Source organism: Danio rerio, chromosome 22 (assembly GCF_052040795.2).
Source record: "Danio rerio strain M-AB ecotype USA chromosome 22, GRCz13ab, whole genome shotgun sequence".
Lineage (NCBI taxonomy): Eukaryota > Metazoa > Chordata > Actinopteri > Cypriniformes > Danionidae > Danio > Danio rerio.
In genome coordinates this window covers 5,560,001-5,574,379 of record NC_141042.1, presented here as the reverse complement: position 1 = coordinate 5,574,379, position 14,379 = coordinate 5,560,001, and the positions used below count along the sequence as shown (strand labels likewise).

The following is a 14,379-nucleotide window of genomic DNA, read 5'->3' as shown; positions in this document are numbered from 1 at the left end:
ATTGGTCCACTCAGAAGACCAACTCGATTGTGATTGGTCAATTCGCACGTCAGTCACCGGGCGCCTTGGACCCTCAAGTTTGAAACTTTTCGAAAAGGTGGAGTCAGGTTACAAACTCTGGTAACCAAACGCGAAAAGAGGGAGAAGAAAACGCTTGAATTATTTACACCAGGCGCTCAGACCCAACGCATACCTGTCGGACGCCTTTCACCAGCTTTAAAAGACAGTTTTAAGACTTATCCATGCGGCTGTAGGCTGTTTATTGGTTGTCAGGGTGTTTAGATGGAGGCTTGAAGAACGAAAGATACACTTTAGACGCCTTGTATCCGGTTCAAATAGGGGAGAGGTGAGTGGTTTCTGACTGCCTTCATATAACACTCACTATGCATGTTGTGCAACGTATTTTCGTTCTGTGACTATATTATTGCAAATAACTTGCTATTTTATAGTTTGAGGTTATTTTAAATAGTTTGTTTTTAGTCATGTTAACATATAACATTTAATTAATCAGACATCTTTTTTTGTGTGTGTTAAAAATTTTAATTAAACACTAATTGCTAAATTGCTAGCAGCTGAAACACATTTTGGATGTCTGTGCATGAAAAAAAGCACACTGGTATTAAAAATGGGGATATCAAGATTAATACAAAGGAAAGTCTGTGATAGTAACAGGCCAGTAACTCATTGACAGGGGATATGACCTTATTTACTGGACTGCAAAGTTCACCAACATGGAGGGTTTGGTTGTATCCTAGGAAACATTAACCGTCTGCGTTCTTTCAGTTGTCTGGTCATCAGATTGTCTGAACCTTCGCTCAGTAGGCAGCACTAATTATAATGTGGTTTACAGCTCATGCCAACTGGTCTTAATTACATCAAAATGCATTTTTCAGTCTGCCCTCAGAACACATTTTGGTTGATGTCAGATATTCCCACTTGAAATTCAGCATGTTGAATGTTACTATGCAGATTCATGAAGGCATGTTGATGCTGACTAGGCGTTTTGGTGTGTGTCTGGAGACGGTGGATGCTGGAAAAACCCCTCATTCATCCATCCCATAGGCAGTTTAAAGAGGTAGTTCACCCAAAACTGAAGATTCTGTCGTTGTTTACTCGCCCTCAAGTGGTTTGCAAACATTTATGAGGTTCTTTCCTCTGAAATGAAGACATTTTAAAGAAAGCTGTAACCATTGACTTCTATAGGAGAAATAAAAAAATAAAAAAATCCATTTTCTTTTCAAAATACCATCTTTCATGTTCAACAATTGAAAGAAAATCTGATGGTTTTGGCACTAGTGAGTATATAATGACAGAATTTTCAGTTTTGGGTGACCTGTCCCTTTTTAGTTTACCGAATGGGTTTGTCAAGGCCCCTTTGACCTTGGAGTATGTTTACATGCACTAAAAATAGAAAGGATTTCCTTTACATATATTAAAAGTACACATTGTCAGATTGATCACATTGATCTGTGAAAATTGCATTAAAAAAGCATGCCAGGTAGTAATGTCACTTTGGAAAGGAACATAAAAGTTTGCATTTACAGGTCCCCAAAATGCTGCTGACATGCAAATTAATAACCAAAGTGTGTAAAACTTTTCTCGTTTTAATGGTTTTAAGTAAACTCTTAATTACAAATATTTAAAATATAAAGTAAGCCATGTTACAATATATTGAGTCGAAATGATCAAATAATTGCTCAATTATTGTTAGTCATAATAATAGTTATTATTTTTATTATTAATAATTGATTGTATGTGTTATTGTGTTTGAGTTCCATTTCCTAGAAATGAATTCATAATTACCGCAATGTTTATTTACAGAATATTATATCTAAAGAGGAGGGAGAATTATTAATTTAAGTGAAACATCACTTAATGACAGCTAAAAGGATGTACACATGCCTGCACCATATTTACTCAAAATCTTTGAATTCATTCATTAATTTGTTTTCGGCTTAGTCCCTTTGTTAATCTGGGATTGTCATTGCGGAATGAACCGCCAACTTATCCAGAATATGTTTTACGCAGCGGTTGCCCTTCCGGCTGCAACCCATCGCTGGGAAACACCCACACACACTCTTGCATTTTGAAAAATTGTCATTTAATAATAATAATGATATTTTTCAAATAGATATTTTTAAATAATTAATTAAATAATAAAAAATGTTCCCAGAGATGGGTTACGGCTGGAAGGGCATCCGCTGCGTAAAAACTTGCTGGATAAGTTGGCGGTTCATTCCGCTGTGGCGACCCCGAATTAATAAAGGGACTAAGCCGACAAGAAAATGAATGAATAATAAAAAATGATCTAATAATAGAATATAATATTAATAATAATAATTTTCCAATACTTTTAATTAAGAGTAACAGCATATGGAGTAAATCCAGGACCAAATCTCTTCACCTCTTCTATATATTTATAAAAAATGGTTAGTTTGCTCAACTTTTTCGATATGTCCTATCTCACGTATGCTAATCCAGTCAGAGAGACTCGTTTCCATAATGAACCCTCCAGGCTTTGATCACCTTTGCACAAAAAACACATTTAGTCGACCCAAACCCTTATTCCTAAATTGGTTCATGCATTTTTAAAGTGCGGGACTATTTTGTGGAACCTCTGAATAATTCATAGCACCGCAGGCTTCTCTAGATCTGTGTGGCCAGTGTGTATTTTTCTTTTCTTTTTTGGTATCATTTTGAATATACCTCATGCACAGCAGACGATCGATGAGACCGAATGCACCAGACGAGAGCAAAACCACATGAAAGATACGCTGCTGTTGCACGCTGCGGTTGTGTTGCCTCAGTCCATACCTGAAAGCAGAGCTAGTTTGAGTTCAGACAGTGCTCCTTTTGTTGGCATTTGCAGCTCGATTCTCATTTCCTTATAGCATAATTGTTGGGGAGTGTCACTGGGAGTTGGAGGTCTAGTAGCAAACTGCAAGAAACCAATCCATTGGGTGTAGCTCCAACTGTTGGGCTGCAAAATTTAAAAAGTATCGTTTATGTGTCGTTTTTTTCTATCGTATCGTGATTGCGATGATAGTATATGCACTATACGCATTGCAGACATGTGTGATGTTACATTTTTTTAATGCATTGGTTGTTTATGTACATTCGACCACCAATCAAATGGGATCTTTCTATCTTTAGCCCCGCCTCCACATTAGTTGATATTCAGCTATTTGCTGGAGTGACCCAAAGGTGAACCAGGAGCTAAAAATAAACACTAATGGGCGGAGTTGAGATGAGAGAGGACAATATTAACAACAGCCAATCAGTCAGAATATCTGCAGAGGTTTTCACTCATTCATAGTGTTTTAAGAGACTAAACATTTGCACCGTGACACAGTTTTTAGCCTGAATTAGAATTAATTAGACCTGAAAATATATATTTTATCTGTTTATTTTAATATCATTAAATAAGTGAATGATTTGAAAACCGCTAATAAAAATACAAATTTTCACAATATTTGACACAGTGTGATTTCAGCATCAGTATCGCAATAGTCTGCATGTTCTGAGATTTCGAGTGCAGATTATAGTTGAGCAGGAGCCTCAGTTCAGAACACATGAGATTTTTCGCTCTCACTGTAGAGTTTAACTATTACAGAGTGAACTTATATCCTTTGCATGTGTCTAAGCTAGAGGCTAAAGCATTCACGCAAAATAAATTTAAAATGATTGTACATTTAAAAGACTAAGTAGTATTATTGTATATTTGATTATTTATTTTCTGTACCTGAATACTGTTTGACTCAACAGAAATCTGTAAAGCATTGTCTATTTATTTGTACCTTTGCTCTATTGAATATATTTCTAAAAATCTGTTATTTAAATTGCATGATTTACTCCCCTACAAAATCATCTTAAAGCTATCTAAATCAATGTTTTTTTTTCTAAATAGAGTGTTCAATATGGCAATATACCAGCAGCATGTGTGCTATGATCAGTGAAAAGCTTAGATGATGGATCCAGATTTCAGACAGTGCCAAATACAGTGACATGCTTTTTGGACAGTATACATCAGGGTTGTGTGATTAATCGAAATCTAATCACAATTGGAATTTGAAAAATTGCGATTAGCTAATTTAATAACATTTTTTAATATTTCCCAAATTATGTGTAACAGAGCAAGGAAATTTTCACAGTATGTTTGATAATATTATTTCTTCTGGAGAAAGTCTTATTTGTTTTACTTTGGCCAGAATAAAAGCAGTTTTAAATTTTTTAAACACCATTTTAGGGACAAAATTATTAGCCCCTTTAAGCTAATTTTATTTTCGATAGCCTACAGAACAAACCATCGTTATACAATATAGATATTAAGGGCGTCACGATTTCGATTTTAAATCTTTAAATTTTATGCTCAATTTCGATTATCGAATCAAAAAATAGAATCGTCGATGCTGCCACGCCCCCATGTCACATCAGCTTGGCTTGCTATGCAGGAAAAAAAACAGGCTTGTTGAAGTGCTTGTTGAACTGCAGAAGACCCGTCGACAGAACTTAAACCCTCTCCTCTTTCAATGAAGTCGCCGGTGTGGAAGTATTTTGGATTTCTAGTGAATTGACAACTTTCGCGTTGTTGACAAAAGACAGTACACAGTACACAGATCAGTACACAGATCACTGCCTATTCACGAGTCCCACAGAAAAAAGTGATTGACAGGTGATAATTATATGTGTAACTTACCTTTATTCATTTACTGTATGATTTGTTTATGGGTAAAATAAAGACCATGCAGGTCAGGTAGCTTAAACGGTTGGCTACAAATAATTAATTCGTTATTAATTATTTAATCATTCATAATCGAAAATCAAATCGAACCGTGACTTTAGAATCGAAAATGTATTTGAATTGAGGATTTGGAGGATCGTGACACCCTTAATAGACATCCTGCCTAGTTAACCTATTTACCCTAGTTAAGCCTTTAAATGTGACTTTAAGCTGTATAGAAGTGTCTTGAAGAATATCTAGTCAAATATTATTTACTGTCATCATGACAAAGATAAAATAAATCAGGTATTATAAATGACTTATTAACACTATTATGTTTAGAAATGTGTTGAAGAAATCTTCCCTCCGTTAAACAGAAATTAACGGAAAAAATAGACAGGCGGCTAATAATTTATGGGGGCTAATAATTCTGACTTTAACTGTATATGTGTTTAATTTTCCCCGCCCAGAGTAAATGCGTGACTGCTGTCTGTGTGTGTGATAGCCTAACTAGCCAACTGAGTGAGCACACTTTCGTTTCGTTTGCGAAATTGCGCAACCAAACTAAAACAAACAGCAGAGAGCGGACAATTGGGATAAATAATGGTGTCTGCTGCTTCAGAGGCATTAATAGACAAATAATATCAAAGGAAAAAGGCACGTAGATAATATGGGAATATTTTGGTCACAGACAACAAACAAAAATAGGTCATTTTAAGAGCTGTCGCAGAATTGTTGCTACAGCTTACAGATTATTGAAGCTTGACTACAAAATTAAATCGCAATCTGTCATAAAAATCACGTTTAAATGTTTTCCACAACTCGCACAGCCCTAAAATACATAATGTACGTAAATGCCCCCAACCATACCCTAATTCACTATTTCCTGGATTAGTCCACTGATATAGTCCACTTGAAGAAGTGAATGAAGCAATGAAGGGATATCGTTTTGTTTTGTGTTTTATATTTTTCTAATATGTTTTAAAATGTTATCTAGCATATTAATTTGGGTCTACTATTGTTTTGGGCCGTAGTTTTAAGTAATTTTTTTAAAATTAGCTCTAGTTTTGGCTCTGGTTCTGTCTAATGTAATGTATAAACACACATATCCATGTATAGCATCCTAAAAAAATAATCGATTTCTCATTTATTAGCTGAAGTCAGAATTATTAGCCCCCCCCCACCATTTTTGCATGCTAAATTCATTAATTTTCCTTCGGCTTAGTCCCTTTATTCATCAGGGATACCACAGCGGAATGACCTGTCAACTTTTTCAGCATATGTTTTACACGGCGGATGCCCCTTCAGCTGCAACCCAGTACTGGGAAACATCCATACACTCTTGCATTCACACAACATACACTACGGCCAATATAGTTTATTCAATTCACCTATAGCGCATGTGTTTAGACTGTGGGGGAAACCGAAGCACCCGGAGAAAACCCATGCCAACACGGGGAGAACATGCAAACTCCATACAGAAATGCCAACTGGCACAGCCGGGATTTGAACCAGCAAGCTTCTAGCTGTGAGGTGACTGCTAACCACTGAGCCACCGTGCCGTGTCAGATAGACTAGCATGGCTCAGTGATGGCCAATGTTCTCCGCAAGCTCTCGTTTTCTCACTCTTCAATCATGGACGGTGCAACTTTACACCTCCAGCAAGGCGAGTGTTGCCTTCTGGTTTGATGCACCGAGCAACTGAAAACCTCAGTCTCTTGTTACGGCTCCTTTTGTCCACTGGCGAATCAAATAGCATGAGTGTTTCTGGGATATCTGTGGTCTTTCGTTGTCCGTTTCACACCAGCCTCGGTCGTTACACGAGTCTTGTTTTGTTTCCACCCTTGTAAAACTGGCCACTAATGATAAGGTTGTAAAAGCTGGTTCCTGCCCAGTGTTGCTTGGCCAGTGTTCAGCTATTTTACTCTGCTGCCGGAGGACGTGGAAGATTTCTATCAGCTGAGAAACACGCTTTTTCCCTCCTAACCCAGATTTATTATATGGCTTTTTAGTGTCATCTGTTTCGGGGGAGTAGTTTGACAGTTATTAGCGCCCAGATGCATCTAGAATTGGTTGTTAATAGGACTGTGCAATAAGACGGTATTTATTATACGATTTATTTGTGGTGTCGCAAAATGCTTTGTTTACACTAGTATTTCTTCATCGTTTGGATCCTAAACTCCACCACAGAGATGTAGACAGAAACGTGAATAATAGTATGGTGATAAAACGGCATTGAAAGTGCAATGTTTACATCTTAGCATTTTATTTTAGCAATATTTTATGTTGAACTTGTGCTAATACATTTTTGAAAAGTCTTTTATATTTCATTAATGGTTTCCGCTACATTTATCAACCAAATATCAGCGTCTAATGATGTTACAGCTTGATGTTGTGTGGATGTTACCACTATGACATCCATCAGATTTTATTTTTGCCATACCTAATGAATAAATGTCAGTATTTGACGTCAATATGACGTTGATATTGGCTCGATGTTGAACTTTGATCACTCGCCAACATAACAAAATCAAAGCCGTTATTAGACGTCAAATAAATGTTGTCTTTAGACGCAGACTAGACATTGAACTTTAGTCACCTGAAGTCACGACCTAAATCTAACTTTATATTAGCATCTTATGATGTTGTGTGCCTGTTGGGTTGTCAGGCTAAATAATTCAAGTATATCATTGAATCAATCATTCCGCTATCTCCATTTGTTTCAAAAACACAGATTTGTAAATAAATGTAAATAAAAGACACAAGTTATCTTAGGAACGGTATAGCGGAAAAATTTGGCAGTTTTAAACCTTTCACTTTTCCAAACCGCAATATATGTTAAAACGATTATCGTCCCATGTCTAATATATATATATATATATATATATATATATATATATACATATATATATATATATATATTTATATATGCTTTTATTTTATGTATGAGTGTGTATTATTTATACATCCTATATATATATATATATATATATATATATATATATATATATATATATATATATATATATATATATATATATATATATATATATATATATATATATATATATATAATACATAGGATGCAAAAAACATCTTGGGTGTGAATAATAATCATGTGAATAATTAAAAATTTAAATAAAATGAAATATAAACATTCTAAAAATATAACAGTGTAAATAACTATGAACCCCTTAACTGTGACTGTCCCACAGGTTTGGACATTCAGAACTTTTTAGTGTTCAGAGCATCCAGGAGGTTGTTATCACAGAATAAAGCCGGACAGACTTATCAGCAGACCGACATGATGCAGAACACTGTTGTATAAGACTGAAGGGGTTTATTCTGTAAAAACAACCTCCTGGATGTACTTTATCCCACTTATTACATGGCTAGCTGCCACCAAGCATAGACAATAGACACAAAATATTGTTCTGAGCCTTAATAGTTAATTAATTATTTCATTAAATGCAAAGCTGACAGAAATGTAAGCCGCTGATGGAGCATACACTAACCTGCGCATTTTTTCATTCACAAGGCTGCACCAAACAGTCAATAAACAAGCAAGCTGGTACATAGAAATGTGGATATATATATATATATATATATATATATATATATATATATATATATATATATATATATATATATATATATATATATATAGATTTGAACATATTCAGTGATGGTCAAGGTGATTCGAAGGTCTCATTTGAGCCTGTGTTATTTAGCGGTTGCTTTCTTGGAATAACATACGTTGGTTGTCACGACTGACCAATCAGATAGGATATATACACTGTACATATCTGCACAGTTAGATGTTCCCCCTTAGGTTATACAGATTTTGCTCCACTTGTAAACATGTCAACCTTAAGCTACATTCTTAAATTGTCAGGAGATGAGATGACTTGTATATCGTGATGTGAGATTTTTGTCGTATCTCCCAGGCCCTACTTGTAAACATACAGAATGATTTAGTAATTGCCTCGCAGGATCTGCATCGGGATCTCACCTTTCCTCTTTCCCAAATTGATTTCACCTTTTTGATCTTGTCAGATTTGAATACATCAATGTGCGATCGTCTCGAAACCAGTCCTGCTAACCACCTCGTGAAGATTTTCCCAGAGTCACATCAAACGTGTCTTTTCAAAGAAATGCAAATGCCCTGCGTGCGTGTGTGCAAGAAGAGCCGACAGCCTCAGACCACGCACGGTATCACTTCTTAGCGACTTTGTGGTTTAATTAGCGACAATTCATTGCATTGGCTCAGGAGTGGAAGCCGTTGTGTAGCATTGCAACCGGTCTCAGGGGAACGGTCAATTTGAGAGGGGGGAAATTGTCCTGTCAGGCCTGTGCGAGACTTAGGAAGTCTATTGTTTTGGTAAAGCCTCAAAAGTGAAGCATTCACCATGTGAGAACGGAAATGCACGGATGCTGTTTTGGGATTGTTTGGCTGCGTTCAGAATCTATGAATTGGCCATCGGGTTCATATATATGTTGACAGGAAACCTATATAGGGAGAGCTTATTATGTCTGGGCTCTTTGAGAAAATAAGATATCCTGAAGGAAAATCTTTTGAATGACTTGCATGTCTCATAGAGGGTTGGGTGTGTAATGAGTTATAAAGTAACTAGTAACTGTTAATAAATTACTTATCTTAAAAAAAGTAAAGTAAGGGGTTATTGATCATTTTTAGGTTATTTAAAAGAAAGGATAATCCAAAAATTAGCTCTCTGCAACTCTCACATGGTTGCCCACAAGATTGGGCTGCCGGAAGTGGTGTTAGTGAGACCAGCAGGGGGCGCTCAACCTGCGGTTGATGGATCCTAACGCCCCAGTATGTTGTTGGGGACTCTACACTGCTCATTGAGCTCCATATTTCGGATGAGACGTTAAACCAAGGTCCCGACTCTCTGTGGTTGTTAAAAATCCCAGGATGTCCTTCGAAAAAGAGTAGGGGGTTAACCCTGGCATCCTAGCCAAATTTGCTTACTGGCCTCTGTCCATCATGTACTTCCAACCATCCCCATATCATAATTGGCTTCATCACTCTGTCTCCTCTCCACCAGTCAGCTGGTGTGTGGTCTGGCACAATATGGCTGTCGTCATGTCGTCCAGATGGATGCTGCACACTAGTGGTGGATGACATGATTCCCCCCTAAAATGTGGACAGTGCATAGGTGCAATAGCCTAGTGGTTAGTGCGTTGACATGTGGTGCAGTAGCACTTCAGGGCGTCCCGAGTTCGAATCCCGGCTCAAGGACATTTCCCGTCCCCTCTCTCTCTCTCCCACTTCACTTCCTGTCTGAAATACTGTCCTATCCACTTAACAAAGCCAAAAAGGCCAAAAATAAATTGTAAAAAATGCGTAAAGTGCTTTGAAAAGTGCTATAAAAATTCAAGGAATTATTAATTATTATAAAAATAATAATTTTGTTATTTACTCACACTCAAGTGGTGAGCACAAAACTAGACATTCTAAAGATTTTTTTGGGAAATAGCAGCCACTGACATCCATATGGGGCCGTCCTCACAAAATGCGGTTTGGAAAGTTTTCCTTTCCAACACGCTACTTTTCTATATATATATACATATTTTTTTTTAATGTAAATTCTGAGCATCTCTCGTTTTTTAGAAGCGTTCGGAGTGAATGAGCCCAAACTTAGTTTTAAAAAATTTTTCAAAATTGTAGCTTTTCTCGAAAACATACTATAAAAGTCGATGCTTATCCTTTTTGTTCAACAGAAGAAATTCTTAAAGGTTTAGAACAAAGTAATTTTTGGGGGGGAAGGAGGGTGGGCTGGTGAGGGAGGGATGGGGGGGACTGTGTGAACTGTGTGAACTAATGTACTTGTCTTAAATACAGTGATGTTCTGTATAAATCAATTCATGGTAAACCTTATCAATAAATAATCAATTCAATAATTGTATTTTTTGTGTGATACAAATGTTTTAATGAATATTAAATTTGTTGATTAAGAAATGATTAATGTATAGTAAGGATGAAATATAGTGTCATTGCTTTGAAATGTTTCATACTTTTTGTGATTAAGAAGAATTAAGATTAAGAAAATACATTTATTTTAATGTATACTTTTAAGATAACAATATGGACCTGTTTAGATGCAAGCACGTACTTTGAAAATGTTCAGTCCCAGCTTCAGTATATTTCCGAAGGCGCATGATAATAGACATTTATTTATTTATTGTGAAGGAATAATTATATAATGTGCGCCAGGCACACACACCGTTGACAGCTAATGTGTGGGTGATTTGATGCAGCACAAAAATAAATAAAAAATCCAAATGCTTTTTTTTTTGATGGACAATTCATTTAAATAGCCTGTGAATACCATCATGTAGACAATTTACTCTAAAGTAGGGGTGCCTTAACTCCGTCTTGCAGAGTTTAGCTTCAACTTGCCTAAATACACCTGTCTGGACGTTTCTAGAATACCTAGATAGTAGGGTTGCACTGTTTACCGGTACAATAGTAGCATCACGATTCCATGGCTCCAAAATAATGGCGGTGCCATTGTAGTTTGTAAACGGTAGTATCGTCATAAACGGTCTATCCACAAAAGATGTTGCATGTGGAAAAGTCACGGAAATGCTCAGACATTCGCACAACAATAGACTGTTCTATTTTAATAGTTTGCGGAGCCCTTTAAAGTTGCAAAACTGTGTAGAATTTGCACCTTTTATGGTAGCCTATTGCACGTTTTCTAACGATTCAGTTCGAACGCACACCTGAGTCAGTTCATTTCTGTTTCTGTTCTGATTTAGTAGCTACAACAACCATGTCAATCTCTTAAAAAGAACGACTCGCAAAGTGAAATTTTGAAGTACTTTTGGATTGTTACGTGAAAAAACATATAGACAAAAAACCCAAAATATCAACAGGAAACATTGAAACAATTTTTGACCACTTCATAGCCTAATTTTGTTGGAAAAATGCTCTTTTGTAACAAATTTATTTCGGTATAATTTGTATCATTATTTTTATGTATTTTTGTTGGTCAGTTATCAACAAAATCAACAAAAAGAATTGATAAATTTTAGGTCAAGTGGGGTGCAAATAAAGCTCTTTAGCCCTAAGGGAATTCTGAATTACAAAAAAGTAGGCCTGTTATAGTATTTCTGACTGTTTTTTTTATAATTTGAGTATCAACGTACTACTTGATATTGTGATACTTAAGCTGGTATAGTATTGCAAGATTAATTATTGATATCGCGACAACCCTACTTGATAGTTTAGTTAGGAGATCCAGGTGTGCTTAATTGTGGTTGAAGCTAAAACCAGCTAAAAGGCTGCGTCAAATCACATACTTCCATACTATATAGTGTGCTAAAAACAGTATGCGAGCCAAGTAGTATGTCTAAATTCATAGATTTCGAAAATCAGTATGCGAGAAGTGACTTACTACTTCCAAGCGAGATTCCGAAGCTGCATTTGATATTCTATCCCATAATGCACTGCGAGAGATTTCATGAATTAAATTAGGTGACGCTACTCGCGCAGGTAGATCATGACAAAATGCCGAATGTAGTACGTCCGAGTTCCATTTATACTGATCACATTCATACTGTGTAGAACGCACTTTTTTAATGGCTAAGTAGTTCATTTAAATTCAAATGCAGTAGCTACTGAGTAGTAGGGGATTTCAGACGCAGCCCAAAATTGGGCACCCCTACTCTAAAGGTAAAAAGTACTATTCTCTTGACACCAAGAAAGTATAAAGCCTGTACAAATAGCCCACAACAAATGTGGAAAGTTATCACATATCATAATTAACAAACTGTTTTGTTTTCTTATATTTGAATATTAACCAGATGATGCCATTACTCCGTCTTGCCACCAGCCAATCATTGGATTGCTGATTTCGAGTATTAATAGATCTGTATTGATTTCAGCATTAGATTTCAGATCACTTCATCCAGATATTTTAATCTAAATCACAACTTAAAGATTTAAATGCTCCAGATATCAATGATCACTTAAATGCTGGATCGTTTCATTTTGAAGTACAAAAAACAGACCCCTTGTTGTCCCACTTTGGTTGCATGACCTTTTTTTATGGAAACAACTTGGCTCCACTTTAAGTTTTCTCTAGTTTAGAGGGCAATAGATTTTCAATAGATGTCTTTGTTTGTGTCTCATATGTAGACATCATGGACTCGTTCAGCACCAAGAACCTAGCCCTGCAGGCGCAGAAGAAGCTCATGAGCAAGATGGCGACCAAGACAGTGGCCAACCTCTTTATAGACGACACCAGCAGCGAGGTACTGGACGAGCTGTACAGAGTCACCAAAGAGTACACGCGCAACCGCAAGGAGGCCCAGAAGATCATCAAAAACCTCATCAAGATGGTGGTCAAGTTGGGCGTCCTCTACCGCAACGGTCAATTCAACAACGAGGAGCTAGCGTTAGTCGAGCGTTTTCGTAAGAAGGTGCATACGCTGGCGATGACAGCTGTTAGCTTCTACCAGATCGACTTCACTTTTGATCGACGCGTCATGAGTAATCTACTCAATGACTGCCGTGAACTTCTGCACCAGGCCATCAATCGGCATCTAACGGCGAAATCTCACGCCCGAATCAACCATGTCTTCAATCATTTCGCCGATTGTGACTTCCTCGCGACGCTATACGGACCTTCAGAAGTGTACCGCGGCCACTTGCAGAAGATCTGTGAAGGAGTCAACAAGATGCTGGACGAAGGCAATCTTTGATGAAGACCTCTGAAGTCTTTTTATTATTTAAACATGTTTTCGGTATTTGTTTAAAATGGAAGATCTCGTGCCTTATTTTTGCGCTAAATTGAAGTACGTTTGTACTTGAAGTCGAATGTTGTCGTATATTTTTATGGTTTACAGCGCAAACGAAGAGCTCCATATTTGAAGGCAATGTGAGATTCAGATATCAGTGGAAATGAAGGACCATTTACAAAGCTTTTTTCAATGCCGAGAGGAAATATTCAAGCACTGCGAACACAGAATGCACTGGGGGGGACACAATATGAAACACTTCATAAGTAATTTAAGGAAATGAACCGCAGCATCAGGCGTCTCACTTCCTGAAAAAGGACATTAACTCTGAAACCTAAAAGGAAGATGTTTTTGGTTAACTTTAGCCCCTGTGATTTCTAAACTTGATCATATACAGAGCTGTGGCGGGAAAAATCGTTAAAGAAATCGATTTTCAAAAGATATCGTGATTCTCTCGTATACTTTACAAACTGCTGTACTCTGCGACCTAGAGCGTCGTCTGTTGTTAAAAACTAGCCAAGAGGGTCATCCGCTGTTCCAAACTAGCGCACAGCACCATCTGCTATTAAAAAACTAGCATAGATCGCCATATGAGGCTAAAAACTAACCTACAGCTTCATCTGCTGTTCAAAACTAGCCTAGAGCGTCATCTGCTGTTTAAAACTAGCCTTGAGCGTCATCTGCTGTTTAAAACTAGTCTTGAGCGTCATCTGCTGTTTAAAACTAGCCTTGAGCGTCATCTGCTGTTTAAAACTAGCCTTGAGCGTCATCTGCTGTTTAAAACTAGCCTTGAGCGTCATCTGCTGTTTAAAACTAGTCTTGAGCGTCATCTACTGTTCAAAACTAGCCTAGAGCGTCATCTGCTGTTTAAAACTAGCCTTGAGCGTCAT

At 36.9% G+C, this 14,379-nt stretch overlaps 1 protein-coding gene across 6 annotated transcripts in view; it reads left to right on the top strand.

Moving 5' to 3' along the window:
• The first annotated feature begins 110 nt into the window (after positions 1–110).
• Positions 111–14,379, top strand: part of tnfaip8l1 (tumor necrosis factor, alpha-induced protein 8-like 1) — a 16,738-nt gene continuing 2,469 nt past the window's right edge. For 2 of the 6 annotated variants that reach the window (XR_015521585.1, XR_015521583.1), the window contains exons 1-2: positions 111–346; positions 12,888–13,971. Coding sequence is in view for 1 of the 6 variants with exons in the window: in XM_087303886.1 (XP_087160012.1) it covers positions 12,893–13,453 (561 nt within the window). In the remaining 5 variants the exon portion in view is untranslated. Of the gene's footprint in view, positions 347–12,887 lie in introns of all 6 variants that reach the window. The other 4 variants (XR_015521584.1, XR_015521582.1, XR_015521581.1 and 1 more) reach the window with 2 other exon arrangements.